This window comes from Zootoca vivipara, chromosome 8 (genome assembly GCF_965207765.1).
Source record: "Zootoca vivipara chromosome 8, rZooViv2.hap1.1, whole genome shotgun sequence".
Lineage (NCBI taxonomy): Eukaryota > Metazoa > Chordata > Lepidosauria > Squamata > Lacertidae > Zootoca > Zootoca vivipara.
This window is the reverse complement of record NC_142591.1, coordinates 38157551-38175048: the sequence shown is the minus strand read 5'-3', so window position 1 is coordinate 38175048 and position 17498 is coordinate 38157551. Positions and strand designations below refer to the sequence as shown.

Below are 17498 nucleotides of genomic sequence, written 5' to 3'. Positions count from 1 at the left end.
GGGGGTGGCTCCATCTTTATGTTGTGCCTCTCTACCCTTCATCAGAAGCATAAGGCTTGACATAATTTGAACCAGGTACTTCATGTAATGGTTGTGCTATAACTTATTTATAGGAAATATACAAGTTGATTAACTCTTCCAGTTGTATGAGCTTTCAAACTGTGGCCTAGAATGTGAATGTGTTAATTGATTCAGTGCTTGAAAATCCAATCATTTAAAAGGATGGTAATGAAAGGATGGTAATGAAAGGGTGGCGCTGTGGTCTAAACCACAGAGCCTAGGGCTTGCCGATCAGAAGGTCAGCGGTTCGAATCCCCACGATGGAGTGAGCTCCCGTTGTTCGGTCCTAGCTCCTGCCCCCCTAGCAGTTCAAAAACACGTCAAGTGCAAGTAGATAAATAGGTACCACTCCGGCAGGAAGGTAAATGGCGTTTCCGTGAGCTGCTCTGGTTTGCTAGAAGTGGCTTAGTCATGTTGTCCACATGACCCGGAAGCTGTCTGCGAACAAACAGGGGCTCCCTCGGCCTATAGAGCGAGATGAGCGCGCAACCCCAGAGTCATCCGTGACTGGACCTAATGGTCAGGGGTACCTTTACCTTTACCTAATGAAAGGTAAATGCGAACAAAAATGATGATTGCTAAGAAAGCCATGAAGCTCAGGAGAGGAAGCAGAGCACACATTTTGGTTGCAAAAGGCCCCAGCTTCAGTCTTAAGGTAGGTCTCAGAAAGACTGAACCCCCTGCAGAGCTTCTGTCAGTCAGTGTTGGCAGTATAGGAACATAGGAAGCTGCTTTCTACTGGACCATCTGGCTCTGCCTTGACAGTGGCTCTTCAGGAGTCCACTCCTACCTGGAGTTGATGGGATTGAACCTGGGACCTTCTGCATGCAAATACTATGCTCTGTCATGGTGCTATGGCCCTTCCTTATGTAATATTGAGCTGTATGGTTTAATTCAGTATAAGTTATCTTCACATCTGGCCCTGCATCAGTTCCTGGCATACTCAGTCTGCTCCTGGCGTCCATTTCCCCTGTTATCATTAAATTTGGGGCTAGAAGCAGGTCATAAACGAAACAAAATGGAGACATGATTCACATATCCAGTGCTATTTTGCTAGGAAAAGCGGTGCCAGAACTCACCATGAACGCCTCCCTTGTTCTCTTACAATGGCAATGGCGTCCACTAGAAGGGTGCTGGAACTGAGTTCTGATGAGTTCCAGCTGAAAAAAGGCCCTGCACCTATCTGCCCCTTTGCTGTATAATGCAGGGATGGCTAACCTGGATTTGGATTGCAGTTCCCATCATCTCTGACCATTTGCCAAAGCTGACTAGGGCTGACTAAAAATAGAGAGGGGATTTGCTTTTGTTTGTTTTTTTTTATAAAAAAAAGAAGTGAAAAAAGTTTTGAGTGAGAAAAATGGGGAAGAGAAAGGAGCATTTTCAGTCTGATACTTGAATGCCCTGCGCATATTAAAGTTTTATCCATCGATGATATTTATATATAAAAAACCCCACTCCCTGGACAATACTTATTCTACATGAAGAGGATTTCATAGTTGAGAGCAGCTTACTTTATTAAATACAAAATACTGAACTGAAACCTGAAGACTCAGGGGAGTGTCTATGCAATTTGTCCTTAGAGCTGAAGAGTATTTTAAGCTCATGATTTTCTACTCCTAAATGGTAACCTAACACCATTGCAAATAGGTGTTCAGGAAGAATTCTATTAAAAGGACAGAAATAGAGATCAGTATTAACCAATTCTAGTAATTACAGAGGGGCTGCAAATTATTCACTGATGTATGCAAGCACATTGTGGGTGGCAGCTACATGAACAATCCTCACCATTTCCGAAAGCCTTTTTGAGGGTTGATTCAAGGCAAATACACCGGGCGCTTAACTAGTTCAAACCCAGTTCAAATGAATGGGAGTTGTTCATGATCCCTGCCATGTGGTTCTGCAGCTTCCATTCATTTTGGCAGATCCAGCCCTACCATCGACATGTGTCCATGTCATGAAATTTGGCAGTGTAAATAACTGAATATGCAAATAGAAATCATTATTAGCTTCAAACATGAAAGTGATAATCATCTGCCTGTTCAAACTGGATTGTAAGAGCCATATTTCTTAGAAGAATTTCTTAGAAGGTTTTCCCCCCTTGAGATTTCTGTTTCTTTCCTCTTCCTGCTGTGTTTCTTAATATACATGGCCATGATCATGGACAGTTCTCATTATCTCTGACCATTGTCAGTGCTGACGGGGGCTGATTAAGAATTGAGAGGGAGTTTGCTTTTGTTGTTTTTAAGAAGTGAAAAGAGTTTTGAGTGAGAAAAACGAGAGTGAGAGAGAAATATTTTCTGTCTGACGCTCGAATGCCCTACACACATTGAAGTTTTATCCAATGATTTTTATTTTTATTTTTTTAAAAAATACCCACTCCCGGGACAATACTTATTCTATATGAAGATTATTTCATAGTTGAGAGCAGCTTACTTTATTAAATGCAAATTACTGAACTGAAACCAGAAGAGGAAATTCTAAACACTACTTTTGAGTAAAGTAAGGATGTTTCAGCACCCAATTCAGCAGCAACAGATGGTAGCACAAGGTCATTATGAGATGCAGCAATGTCAGAGGCATGTAAACAGTGAATGGCAACAAACCACAGGCACACAGTGAGAATGAGTCACTGTGTTATGTGTGATTGAAAAACAAAATCTACAGAAAGAGAAATCTCAGGGGCTGGAATCTTCTACGAAATTCCTGCTCAGCTTATTGCCAGCACATATTGGATTGTTCACAACATGACTCTTACAATCCAGGTTGAGAATGAGTCACAAAGAACACACAGTGCTGACACATCGCAAATATTAAGGGGAATGGGAACCAAATGTACTGTTGAGAGTCCAAATATGGTTCATTGTAAATATCTGAGATACCTAGAAGCTCACCAGTAAAGGAACCATAATGCAGCATGAGGGGCACTGATAAGATGACAGAATCAGAAGCCACACTGAAGCTGGGTTCTTGACTAATGTGTCCAAAGAACACTATAAATAGAGAAGAGACAGCAACAGTATTATATTTACATTGGTACATATTCCCAGTCAAAGGTATTTAAAATTTTATCTTTTATTAGGCATAGGTTGGGTGAAAACCAACTGTGCCAAATTGTAAAGCGCTTTATATCATCTAATATAAAGCGGATTGTGGTAGGGCTGTTAAGAAATTTAGCTTAGGGTTTGGTTTGTGTAAGGCCACAGCTCATGCTGAGTAATGGGGGGCGTGTGTATGCAAATTCCTTGGATCTGATTGGTTGTTGGGGCCCCTCTTAAAGCTGCGTCCACCATTTTCTGGTCACATTTTTGCCTGGCGTTTGAACTGTGTGTTTCTATCGGTTCCTGTCTGGCAAGAGAGCGTTCCTGGATTCCTGGAGTCTGGTTGTATCTGGCTTATTTAATTTGCTGATTTATTCAGCTTATTGCTTGCTTTTGATTTTTAGCTTTCATTTACTGCCTTATTTAGCTCCGTTTTGATTCTCCCCCTCCCCTCCCTCCCCACTCCCTTCCCCTACGGCTCGGCCTCGGCTGGGGGCGTTGGGAGTCCCCCCCCCCGCACAGGCATCCCACTTTATTTAAAGGGCGCACCCCCCTTTAGATTCCTTTAAATTCTTTAAATTCCCCCCCCCCCCGCTTGCCTTGGCTAGCCTGCTGTGGCTCTTGGTGGGCAAGGGGGCCTTGGTACCCTGAGGGAGCCTTGGCTCCTGGCTCCTTGCCTGGCCGTTTTCCTGCTGGGGCTGGGCTGGGCTGGGCTGGAGCCACGTGGGTGGTTAATAGGGCTGTTGCCGGCTGAGGAGCATTGAGGCTGCTTGCGCTCTGCTGGGGGCCTCTAATTTGGCTTATTGGGGGCTGTGGCGTTTGCCGCCCCCCCTGGGGTGCCTGCGGGGTGGGGGTGCATCATTGGGAGGGCGCCAGGCCGTTATTGTGCCTGGTTTGCACGTTGCGTCCGCCATTTTAATGCTTGCAACCCCCTTTGCTATTAAGCAGAGAGCTGCTGCTTGTGCATTGGGGGGAGCGGTTTGAGGGGGGTTGCTGGGTCTTTAGGACCTTGGGAGGGGGTCCCCTCACTTGATTCACCTGGGGGGCCTCTAGTTTTTGTGTCCTGTATAGCGTTTGTTTTCTGTTTGCATCTGTTTTAGCTGAGGAAAAATTTTTTCCTGGCTGCAGTTTATTTCGAGGCTTGAGTGCTTGCAGCCAGTTTCTGGGCGTTTGGCGCCATCTACTGGCCACGAGTTGTTACTACACCTACAAATTTAATTGCCTTTTCCCTCAGCCTATATTGAAGTCCCTTGAACAGGCTTTGACTTTATTGTGTTGCCTGACTAGCTTATTGGGTCATTTTAACTTATTGGTTTCCTTTAATTACTTGATTTAATTTATATCCTTTTATTTAGGAATCTTAATTGATTCAATTGGATTATAATTGGCTTTGACCTGCGTGGGCTTGCTTTGGTTAAGTGAAAGGAAAAAACTTTTACTCCTTGCCTTTAATTGGAGGCCTGAGTACTGCAGCCTACTTTAGGTTCTCTATGCCATCGGCTGGCCTCAAGGGGGTTATCGCACCTTGTTAGTTTTGATACTGTTCCTTCCCAATAGATAGGGAATACATTGCTTGGCCTGCGTTTTGGGTTTCTTGCATTGTTTAATTGGCTTAATTGATGTCCATTGTTTAATTCAATTTAATTTTAATTCACGTTAATTTAGTTTTCACGTATTCTGGTTAAGGATTCTATTTGGTTGCGTGGGTGGGAGTTTGGCTTTGGCCTGCGCATTTCCCTCTCCCTCCCTTTTAGGGGGGGGGCCGGGGCGTGTGCCGGGGTCCGGCCTACACCAGCCTGCAATACAAGTCTAACTGATTTCCCTGGGGCCTTTCAGAGGCCTGGGTGTCCCCAAATATTTTGCAGTTAGTTTTGCAGATTGGTTGGGAAGGCTCCAATATTTGAGGGGTGGGGTGACGCCGCCTAGTGGTTAAAGTGGTAATACGCACCCCTGTGTGATTCCACGTGTGTTTGCTTGTTATTCCAAGTAGTTAATAGTTCAGGATGGCGGCCCACCCATCCACTTCAGGGAAATCTAAGAGGGTCATTAAGGGCGCTTCGCAGAAGCTGCGTTCGCCAGCCTCGCAGGCAGCGGGTCGCGTGGAAGCATTCATCGCTAGCATTGCTGGTGACCCACAGGCCCTGGCCCAGCTTGGATCTGGGCTTGATGCCTTATTACAGAACCCGGCCTCTCATCCTGCCGCCTCGACCTCTGCTGGTTTACCTCTGGAAGCAGGGCGGGAGGCGGCGACTACGGCCATGCCTCCAGACCGGCAAGGCCCAGACCCTCTTTCTGCCCCCTCTACCTCTGCAGGTGTATCCCTGGACCCTGGGCAAGCTACGGTGGCGGCGTCGCAGCCTCTGTCCCCCATGGCGACCATTCTGGAACTGCCTGAGACCACCACGTCTGGGCCAGCTGACTCGTCGGATGACGACTTCGTGGGGCCTTCTGGTGTTCTGATGCCGAATGCCTCTTCCACTCCTATGGTGGTGCCGGCGCCCCCTCCCGTCAAACGACGAAGTGAGGGGAAGCAGCCTCGGCGCACCAGGAGGGCGAGGCAGGCTAAGGGCAGAGTAAGTGGGCAAGGGCAGGGGGGGCGGACGGGGGCCTCCTCTAATGTTGTTGTTTCGCCCGTTGCTCCATCCCAGACTCTTGCCGTCGCCTCGCGGCGCGAGGGGCTTTCGTCGGCATCCGGCGAGGAAGCCCTCCCAGTGCCGGCTAGAGCGTCGAGTGGCGGAAAACGTCGTCACAAAAGTCGTTCCAGGAGGCGGGCAAAGAGGCGCAAGGACGATACCTCGGCTTCGACCACCTCAGGTTCGTCCTCTAGCTCCGAGGGTTCTGATCACTCTATGGGGTTGTACTGGGCTTACGGGGAAGTGGATTCTGGCCTTCCTCGTTGGGCCTGGGCTCGTCGAGCGAATTCGCATCGTGCTCGTTATGGAGCTGTTCAAGAATGTCTCGACGGAGAGTTGGTCCCGGAAACCACGGTTTCCACCAACAGTACTAGGGATATTATTCCGGGCAGTCACTTGTCCTCTAAATTGAGGTCTAGGATATTGGATGGTAAATATGTAGACATTTTTGATTTAGCTCCACCAGAGGAGGTGGTCCCTGAGCAAGGAAACGCCCTCGTTGGTACTAAGAAGAAAGGCAGGGGGAGAAAGGTGGAGCGGACTTTCGAGCGTTGGCTCGATTGTTATCAAGTTTTTTCCGGGGTAGTAGTAGCGGCATATCCCCGCAGGGCTCTACACCTTATCGTGTACCAGTCCATCGTAAGGTCAGCATATAACATGGCAGGGGAAGCGGCCGCAATTGCTTATGATGAAAGATTTCGCAGGCGGGCGTCAAAAATTGACACCGCCCGCTTTGACAGGAAAGACTTGGACCTTTGGACCACGTATGTGGCTCCGTCGGTTTCACGGAAACCCGCCGAGCAGCAAAGGGCTAAGACCCAGCCTTTTAAGGCGGCACCTAAATTGCGCTGCTGGGATTTCAATAAAGGACTGTGTCAGCGCCCGCGGTGTATTTATGCGCACACTTGTGACCGGTGTGGCGGTAGCCACCCGGCTGTTAACTGCTATGCGGGCCGGCGGCCCTTTCGTGGGGGTCGGGGAGGATTCAGGCAGGCGCCAAGGGGTTCCGCCCCTGCCCTCCCCGCTCCCCCCGCAGCTTCCACATCAAAGTGAATTGCTTCAGTTAGCTTTTTCTCCCATTAAGTTACCGGCCCTTAAACATTGGTTAGCCTCCTATCCCAATATTGAGGCGGCTGCATATCTTCGGGATGGTTTCTCCTTCGGGTTCCGGATTCCGATAGCTTCCGTTCCCCTGGCTAGGAATCCTAGGAACCAGAAGTCGGTGAGAGAGATGCACGAGGTCGCAAGGCGGAAGGTTAATAAAGAAATAGCCCTCCAGCGCATGGCTGGTCCTTTTGCGTCTCCGCCTTTTCCCAATCTGCACCTCTCTCCCTTGGGAATCGTCCCCAAGAAGGCTCCGGGTGAGTTTCGGCTCATTCATAATTTGTCTCACCCTAGGGACACGTCCGTGAACGACGTGATCCCTCCGGAGCTTTGTACGGTCAAATACGCTTCTCTCGACCAGGCAATTAAAATGATCAGAAAGTTTGGGCCGGGGGCCTTGTTGGCAAAATGTGATATCGAATCGGCTTTCCGATTATTACCAATTCATCCGCATGATTTTTGGTTGCTGGGCTTTCAGTTTGAAGGCGCCTATTATTTTGATAAGGCCATGCCAATGGGCTGCTCCGTAGCCTGTGCGGCCTTCGAGTGCTTTAGTACGTTTTTGGAATGGGCCCTTCGCACGAAGACCGGATTAACGGGGGTCACTCATTATTTGGATGATTTTTTAATGGTTTCTGCGGCCGATACGGGTGACTGCGTCACCCTGCTACAGGCCTTTAACGACCTTACCAATGAGCTGGGCGTGCCCCTCGCAGCGGATAAGACTGAAGGCCCAGCTACCAGGCTCACGTACCTGGGTATCCTTCTGGATACCGTTAATCAGACTTCCAGCTTACCTATGGAGAAGATCACCACGCTTCGACGGGTGATAGAGGAAATGCTGGTGCCGGAAAAAGTGACGCTTCGCCAGCTGCAATCGTTGCTGGGTCACTTTAATTTTGCCTGTAAAGTTGTGTCACCCGGTCGCCCCTTTTGTGCGCGTTTGAACAAACGCACCGTTGGCCTGCGTCAGCCTCATCACCGGGTGCGCTTATCGCAGGGTGAGAAGGCTGACATGAGGATGTGGCTGGTATTCCTGGAGGAATACAATGGGGTATCCTTGTGGCAGGATGTTTTAAACCTGCACAACGATTTCCAAGTGCACTCCGATGCGGCGGGTTCCCTGGGATTTGGTTTGTTTTGGAATGGCAGGTGGTGCGCACAAAGATGGCCCCCTGCTTGGCGGGACACTGAAATCACGCGGGATTTAACTTTTCTTGAGTTCTTTCCTATAGCAGTTGCAGTCCATATTTGGGTTGACGACTTCAAGGACCGCCGCGTATGCTTTTGGTCAGATAACCAGGCTGTGGTGACTGTCCTTGCGAAACAATCTTCTAAGTCAACTCGGGTATCGGCTCTGCTGCGGGCATTCGTGCTGCAGTGCCTGCGTTTTAACATTATTTTCTCTGCGCGTTTTGTCCCGGGCGTGGCCAACGATATAGCTGACGCTTTGTCACGATTTCAGATGGAGCGCTTCAGGTCCCTGGTTCCAGACGCACAACATCAGCCGGAGATTTTCCCGGATCGTCTTTGGAACCTTGGCAGCTGCTAGTCTTGCAGGGAGTAGCTGCTTCTGTTTCCCCCTCTACCCTGCGGGCTTATCAAAAAGCTTGGACTGACTTTTTAACTTTTCGCAGTCAGTCGCTCGCGGTGGAGGGAGCGGCCCGCCCCTCTTCTTCCCAGGTGCTTCAATATTTGGCACACCTGTTTCACCTGGGAAGGGCTGCCAGGACCATAAAGCTCCAGTCTGCGGCCATTTCATTTTTCTCGAAATTGTTTTTTAATAGGGACCCTTGCGCCAAATTTGTGGTGCGTAAGGCCATGGAGGGATGGGGTAGGCTTTGTTCTCCCCGTTCCCCTACCAGGAACCCGATTTCTTTTGATCTTCTCACTAAAATGAGATTGAAGCTTAGGGTGGTGTGTTGGTCTAAATATGAGGCCCGTTTGTTTTCGGCCGCCTTCTCAGTGGCCTTTTTTGGCGCTTTGAGAATTGGTGAAATTGTAGGGGGTCAGATGCGTCAGGGGGTGCCAGGGGGTTTGCTACTCCAGGACATACGTCTGTCACCAACGGAATTGTTAATCACGATTCGGAGTTCCAAGACCGACCAGGCTGGTAAAGGAGCAGTAATGCGACTGCCTGCTACGGGGCAGACGGGCCCCTGCCCGGTTAAGGACGTAGCCAAATTCTTGGCGGAAAGGCCAGCTGGGGAGGGCCCCTTGTTTGTGCATCAGGATGGTAACCCGATGACTAGGCTGCAATTTACTAGAGTTATGAGGAAGGTGATAGCGGCATGCGGTTGCGTGGCCGCTAATTACGCTCCTCATTCCTTTCGCATTGGGGCCGCCACTACGGCGGCCCACTGGGGTCTTTCGGTTGATGCTATTAAGGATTTGGGCAGGTGGAAATCTGCAGCGTATAGATCTTATGTTCGGAAGCGCTCCTAACTTTGTCGTTTGTTTTCCAATGTTTTCCCAGGGCTCGCGGACGTGCACATATGGATGGTGGGACATTCCATAGTCCATTGGGCAGGCCTTCGCGCTGGCCAAACGCCATTGGGTCCTCGACTTGGCCTTCCATCCAACATCCAAGTGACCTGGATGGGCAAGAGGGGCATGCGCTGGGGGGAGCTTCTCCCTTTGCTGCGGCGCAAAGCCCTCTTGCTCGGGTGCCCGTCCGCCCTGGTGATCCAGCTGGGAGAAAATGACATCCCCGCTGTGGACCCGTTATCTCTTCGCCTGGCTATCCTACGAGATTTGTTGGAGATAAGGACTTGGTTCCCTGATACCGTCGTTTTTTGGTCCCAAATGTTGCAGAGGATGCAATGGCGGGGTGATATTCCTCCTCTGGCTGGGGAAAGAGCTAGGAAGAGGGTTAACAGCGCAGCATCCAAACGGGTGTACGAAATCGGGGGGAGTTTGATTCGTCATCCCGAAATTAATGTTAGAGCCCCGCTTTTATATCGGGATGATGGGGTTCACTTATCCCCTGATGGGTATGATATTTGGCTGCGTGATGTGTCTGAGGGTTTAAAAAGTTGGTTAGGTCTCTGAGTGTTGGCGGCAAGCCAGGGCTGGCTTGATTGGCGGTTAGGCTTTTGGTTGGTTAATCGGTTGGTAGAGGGGGTGGCACACGGATGCCTACCCTCACCTCCGTTTGCTCCATATAGAAGTATTCCGTTAAAGGAATCTCAGGGCTTACACTCTTGTCCTTACCATCCCGCCATTGGCGGGAATGGTGGGCCCAATTTTAAGAGCAAGAGCCTTGAGGAACATTCTTGGTGAAGGTGAGGAGGGAATGACTGGGCGCAGCCACCTCCTCACTCCCAGGTATGTTTACTTGACTTCCATGCGGAAGTCGGAGCAGGAACTGTCCAAGCGGACAGTGGTGAGTCCTGTCCTATGGTGACAGCTGATGTGAGTCCTGCCACGTGGGCAGATGAGGTGAGTCCTGTCCAATGGTGACAGCTGATGTGAGTCCTGCCACGTGGGGCAGATGAGGTGAGTCCTGTCCTAAGGGGACAGCTGATTGAGTCCTGTCCTGGATGGACAGATGGGGATAGTCCTTCTTTAGGAAGGACGAGTGAATAACCAAAAGCCTAAGCCAACACTCGGATTAAAATTGTGTATTTAATAAAGTTGTGGCCCTAAATTATTTGCCAAAAACCAAACCATAATTCTGTTGTCAGTTGTGAGTTATTTAAGGTAATTTTCTGGGAAGCCTCGACACACAAAGCGCTTTATATCATCTAATATAAAGCGGATTGTGGTAGGGCTGTTAAGAAATTTAGCTTAGGGTTTGGTTTGTGTAAGGCCACAGCTCATGCTGAGTAATGGGGGGCGTGTGTATGCAAATTCCTTGGATCTGATTGGTTGTTGGGGCCCCTCTTAAAGCTGCGTCCACCATTTTCTGGTCACATTTTTGCCTGGCGTTTGAACCCCTCCCACCCGCCCTTTCTTTCTTGCAGGTTAGCACGACATTGCTATTGCCTTCGGGGCCGCCTGTATTCAGGGGTCAGTAGGAATTTTTCCAATTGGCTGATTGGCTGTGCCTCTTGGTTTTCGCCTACTGCGCTAGCAAATTGTCACAACTTGTTAGGTTGGCGGTTAGGCTTTTGGTTGGTTAATCGGTTGGTAGAGGGGGTGGCACACGGATGCCTACCCTCACCTCCGTTTGCTCCATATAGAAGTATTCCGTTAAAGGAATCTCAGGGCTTACACTCTTGTCCTTACCATCCCGCCATTGGCGGGAATGGTGGGCCCAATTTTAAGAGCAAGAGCCTTGAGGAACATTCTTGGTGAAGGTGAGGAGGGAATGACTGGGCGCAGCCACCTCCTCACTCCCAGGTATGTTTACTTGACTTCCATGCGGAAGTCGGAGCAGGAACTGTCCAAGCGGACAGTGGTGAGTCCTGTCCTATGGTGACAGCTGATGTGAGTCCTGCCACGTGGGCAGATGAGGTGAGTCCTGTCCAATGGTGACAGCTGATGTGAGTCCTGCCACGTGGGGCAGATGAGGTGAGTCCTGTCCTAAGGGGACAGCTGATTGAGTCCTGTCCTGGATGGACAGATGGGGATAGTCCTTCTTTAGGAAGGACGAGTGAATAACCAAAAGCCTAAGCCAACACTCGGATTAAAATTGTGTATTTAATAAAGTTGTGGCCCTAAATTATTTGCCAAAAACCAAACCATAATTCTGTTGTCAGTTGTGAGTTATTTAAGGTAATTTTCTGGGAAGCCTCGACACACAACTAGAGATTGGAGGTTGAGGTGTTGCTGCAAATTTCACCTGAAATCATAAGATATTTAACCTCTGCCTGCATTGTGTGCATGACACAGTTGTATCATACAAAGAAGGCAAGGCTAGATGGCAATTTCTTTGGATAGAATCTGTGTCGCTGTTGTTTTCTGTGCAGCAAGTAGCTCTATTTGTCATAATAATGGCAAGAAGGGCACCATCCTAGATAGTGGTTTACTACCTGGTTATGATAGCCTATGAATGTATCAAGAAGTAAAAAAAGCCATTTTAAATCACTTATTCATGAAATATGGGGGAAATTGTTCAACTTCAGCCAGATACAGAAATGGTCTGAGAGCTTGTGATGTTCTTATGCTAAGTTGGTATGGGTGTGATCCCAGATAAAAATGTAAAAGAATAATTGGTACATCACTGTGTTTGAATATTATGCAATGGGGCCACAACATCTCATAAGAACTGCCTTAGGAGGTGCTGAGATCTTCTCTGATGGAGGTATTTAAGTAAAGATTGGAAGGTCATCTGTCAGGGAAGCTAGGCTGTGCTCAAGTGAGGAGAAAATGGAAGGAGAAGTGTGCTGACAGAGATCATACACTAAAACATCACCCCACACATGGCAATGTGGTTACAAACTTCCACAGCAGTCATAAAATGGAAAAATGGAATCTGGATTAATTACTTCAAAACATTTAAAATGATGTCAATGCCAAGTGGACAGTGAGAACTTGAGCAGTTCCTATTCCACAATAAAACTCTGAGTGGAAGAATCATAGAATCATAGATTTGGAAGAGACCACAAGGGCCATCCAGTCCAACCCCCTGCCAAGCAGGAAACACCATCAAAGCATTCTTGACATATTTCTGTCAAGCCTCTGCTTAAAGACCTCCAAAGAAGGAGACTCCACCACACTCCTTGGTAGCAAATTCCACTGCCAAACAGCTCTTACTGTCAGGAAGTTCTTTCTAATGTTTAGGTGGAATCTTCTTTCTTGTAGTTTGAATCCATTGCTCTGTGTCCGCTTCTCTGGAGCAGCAGAAAACAACCTTTCTCCCTCCTCTATATGACATCCTTTTATATATTTGAACATGGCTATCATATCACCCCTTAACCTTCTCTTCTCCAGGCTAAACATACATAGCTCCCTAAGCCGTTCCTCATAAGGCATCGTTTCCAGGCCTTTGACCATTTTGGTTGCCCTCTTCTGGACACGTTCCAGCTTGTCTGTATCCTTCTTGAACTCTGGTGCCCAGAACTGGACACAGTACTCCAGGTGAGGTCTGACCAGAGCAGAATACAGTGGTACTATTACTTCCCTTGATCTAGATGCTATACTCCTATTGATGCAGCCCAGAATTGCATTGGCTTTTTTGTGGTCTACCAAGACTCCTAGATCCTTTTCACATGTACTGCTCTCAAGCCAGGTGTCTCCCATCCTGTATTTGTGCCTTTCAATTTTTTTTGCCCAGGAGCCCCCAGGCAGTTGCTTTCTAAACTGGAGGGCAGTTTAGAGCACACAAACATGACTTATGACTCTCTCCTAATGAAACCCAGTACTGCATTAAAAGCAGCAATATTCTTATTCCACCACTAAACTATCATTTCACCATTATAGATATTCTAGTTTAGATGTAAAACCACTTAATCAAAGGAGCAGGTGGGGGTGGGAAGGCAATGTGTTAAGTTTAATGGGCATTGCTGAAAATAATTGTTATTGCTGCATCATTAACAACTGTCTTGTTTATATAGCGTTCTGAGAGGTGATTGCATATTTCAAAAGAATGAACGCAAAAGATAGAACATCTTTATGCTTGCCTATTCATTGGCTGTAAAAAGAAAAGTTATAAAAGAAAAGAAATAGCTCATCATTTTGGAAGTGTGTGTTTTAACACTGATACTATTATTAGAGGACATTTGTTATCTAAAACTCATACATGTAATGAAAGTTTCCCTAGGTGTTAAACTACTGAATCTTCTGTCACTTTGATACCAGGAGTCAGACAACAAAATGGATTGAGTTGTCCATCAAAATGTGCTTGAAGAAAACTTCAGTGACTTCTCCAGCAGGAATGACACTTCAAAATGTATAGCAAAGGTAATGTAGAAGTTATAACATACAGAGAAACTCCAGTCACTTAACACCTGTCTTCTAGTGAAGTTGTTTAACTGAAAGCATATATGTAACAAGTGTAGATTGTAAAAAAAAAAAAAAGCAGCATTGTGCTATCCTGCTGGCTTGGTTTATCACTTAGCCGGCTATACCATACTCATAAATCAAGCTGCTAAACGGGAATCAATAATAATAACAAGAACAACAACAAATAATGATCATTATTAAGACCTATCATGTGGTCTGGTTGTGTAAAGCCTGCAATTAAAACCTTGTAACCTATCCAATTTAGTACTCTCTCCTCTGTCAAGGGGTTCTGTTAGAAAATCATAAGAACACTCTCCCAAAATATAAAAAAAACCTGTAATAAAATCTTGTATCGCAATCTGCCTAGTCTCCACAATAGGAAAGCACATTCTCTGCAAGCATTTCTGTCAGGAAGCCAGACCAATTTGCTATGACCACCACCACCATTACTTATACCAAAGTACCAGTATCTGGGAAACCTTGAGACAAATGATTGCACACTGTGGACTAGAAGTGGGAAACCTCCAGCCCATGGGCTCAACAAATCCCTCTAGGATCCTCAATTTAGCCCTCAGAACTCTGTCCAAGCAGTACCCCTTAACAAGGGAAACTTATGCATCTCTACTAGTAAGTATGTGATACTTATATTTTCCCTTTTTTCTAAGGTACCTGAGTTCTTCTGCTCCCATTTTATCTTTTCAACAACCCTGTGAGGCAGTTTAGGCTTCAATCACTTACTGGAAAAATTCAGGTTGTGAGATTATAGTTGACCTGGAGCTCTTGTGCTGGGAAGTGTGGGGTAACATTTGCTTCATGCAATATCACCTAGCCTCCAACAAATAAATCCAAATGATTGCTGAATACAAAGCTGAAGTCATCTAATATCCTTGCAGACAAATCAAGATGAATATTCAGTAAAAGGCCATCTGGAAATGAACAGAAATGTGGCACTATGTTTACACAATATATCTATCACACTACTTTATTCCATGTGCTGGCTCAACAGTATGACGTCCTAGACTAGGAGATGTTCATGAAGTGAAGTTAGTTGTCTTACATAACTGAAAATTTCAGATCACATGGCTACAGATTGTATTCTATATCCATATACTTGGGAGTAAGCAGGGATGGGGGAGAAAAACATTTTTTGAAAATTCATGGGGAAATCTCACCAAAACCAACTACAGCAATTAGAAACAAAAATGTCACTGGGACCTGTAATTCTTTGGCTCATAACATGGGCCTTGATGCATAACATGTTACCTTGGAGTTCCATTTTCTCTTTGCAGCCAGTGAGCTCCATGGCTGAACATGGATTTTCTTAGTCTGAGTCCAACACTCTAAAAGCTGCATCATAGTGGCTTATGTTATGCATTGCTTATGCTGGGCCATGTCCCAATCCAGTTCTGTTTATTTCACTGCTTTCCTAAAAGTTCATTTGTCTTTATGATGGAGCAGTTAGATGACCACTTGCATCGTACAGTCCATTGCAATGTATACTGAACTTGTAATGCATTGTATAGATTGCAAACATGACCTAAATCTCCTTAACTTTTACCTATTTTGATGGTAAGTTAGCCTATTGCAGTTATTCTCTATGGATTCTTAATGTGTGAAGTCTTTTTATAAACAATTGCCCCATGAAGCAGATGCATAATAGATCATTGTGCTTGGTAGAAAGATTTTCTCAAAGCAGACAAGTTATTTAGCCTGAATCAAGACGACCAGATGGGAAGCTCATTTTACATCCCTCCCCCCTTTTAACTGATTTATCAACTACTTCATTGAAAAAAAGGTGTTAGTTCACAGAGTGAGGAAATTTTATATTCTGCTTGCAGATTTCTCTCTCCCTCAAATTACAGTATGTTCACAGTTTGCATCCAACAGAGAGTTTTAATCAGTGATGCTTGCCCCTTGGGTTCCTTTATTTTTAGCCCTTCATAAAAGTTAGAATTTTATTTACCTCATCACGGTGAGTAAAATTTGCCAGAGTGCAAGGAACTGCTACCAGGGTTAATTGTGCTGTATATCAGTGCCTTATATTTTGCTGCCATGGCAATGTTTCTAAATGTTCATACTATGCTGGCTTAGCTTTTCAGTTTCTACAAAAAAATAATCAGCCAGCTTGCTAATAAAAAGACAGTCCAAGAAAGCAAAATCCATCAAGTTATGGTCCAGACACTTTGTTCTTGTTTTAAGTTCTTCATTCCCCCCCCCCCCACTTGCTGGATCTGTACTTTCTACATATCCCTGGTCCTTACTGATCCATAAGTGAGGTGGGGTGGGTGTCGACTGGAGTCAGGATAACAAGCTATTTTCTTTCTGCATTTTCCTTGTATTAGACCTCACAATTTCAGAGGGTGTCCCTGTACAGAGGAAATAATTTTCTCTCCCGCTCCCAGGGCACAAGAAGAAGCTGTCCAAAATGTTCTGTCACAAACCAGCAAACTGAGTGCTATAATCTTCTCTCTATACTCTTCTGGCCTGACTGACAAACTCAAATATGCTTGTGGGGCAGGCAGTTCAGGCTACTTCACACTGTTATTTCTGAGGAAGAGGAGTCACATCATGGCTGTTAATCAACCTTACCTCAAACTTTGATCTCTCTGAGTTTTCTCAGCTTTCATTTTCCCCAAGTTTGGAACTAGCTACAAATATAGAAGATGCCCCTCATATAAAACATCAAGGTGGTGTACAACATAATATACAAGTACAATAAAACATAAAATACTATTAAACAATCTCAAATAATAATTAAAATGACTGGCTCATCTTTTTTTTTTAACCAACTGAATAAAAAGCAGTTGTGGCCGACCCGCTAGGACAACTGGGGCACAGCTCCACCCTCAGTCTGCCCTCAGCCAGCCCTCATCTGCTGGCCTGCCTAGGGAGTGGTACTGCCTATCAGCTTTCCCCTCCTTAGTGGTCAACGTAGAACCCAGTAGGGACCAGGATGCCTGCAAAGTTAGAATTAGTTGGGACTGAATCTCCTCAGCTTTGGTTCCACTCACTGTTGGTCACTATTTTTTCCACCCTACAGGCACTGGCCACTTCTGATAAAAAAAAGTCTTTAAGAAGTGTCAAATATCAGCAAAGATGTTTCCCAAATCGCTGTTGGAAGAATTTACAGCATAGAACTAGTGACACACAAATACCTGGCTTCTAGCTGAAGATGGCTGGGCTTCTGAAGCATGGAGGACAACTATCAGTGATTCTCTGAATGGTTTCACTGATAGAACTGATATAAGGTGACCGGTCTGAGGTGTTCCTTAAACCTAATGTGCTGTAAGAGCATCTCTCATCCCCCAAGTCTACAGTTCTACAGACTGGTAAACAATAGACACTGTATTACTAGAATGCTCTTCCCTTTAACCATTTCGTCTGGAAGTTATCATCGTCATCACACAGTTTGTTGCAAGACCAACAACCATTTGTGTGCATGGATATGAAAACTGATTCCCTTGGAGAGTTTAAAACAAGCTCAGATTTCCAAAACGGAGTTTCAGCCAAGATTCACAAGAACACCATGAAATGACACTAAAAATCCCAGGCAAAGTGAAATTCCCTCTTTAAAAATACATAGGAAAGGTAACTGTACAGTCACAATATGTAAGTGGTTGAGGAAAGCCACTCAATGCCTCCTGTGGCTCCAAATGTGACGAAGGCTGCATTCATGTCACAGTTTATTCCATTTTCATGATTTCCCCCTAACAGTTAAGTTCCATGTTATATTCATTCTAGTGGAATATACTGCAAGTTTAGTGCTCATTACCGT

The 17498-nt window shown here is 46.1% G+C and overlaps 1 protein-coding gene across 2 annotated transcripts; it reads left to right on the top strand.

The window, feature by feature from the left end:
• The first annotated feature begins 3181 nt into the window (after nucleotides 1-3181).
• On the top strand, nucleotides 3182-11520 carry LOC148684812 (uncharacterized). Of its 2 annotated transcripts, none has more exons than XM_088675300.1 (2): nucleotides 3182-5912; nucleotides 9312-11520. In XM_088675300.1, exons 1-2 carry the CDS (start codon nucleotides 5102-5104, stop codon nucleotides 9884-9886), a joined length of 1386 nt encoding a protein of 461 aa, XP_088531426.1. In that variant the 5' UTR covers nucleotides 3182-5101; the 3' UTR covers nucleotides 9887-11520. The 2 variants fall into 2 exon arrangements, with proteins under 2 accessions (XP_088531426.1, XP_088531427.1); XM_088675301.1 differs by lacking the exon at nucleotides 9312-11520 and having other exon boundaries at nucleotides 3182-3443; nucleotides 5412-7271.
• The last annotated feature ends 5978 nt before the right edge of the window (nucleotides 11521-17498 follow it).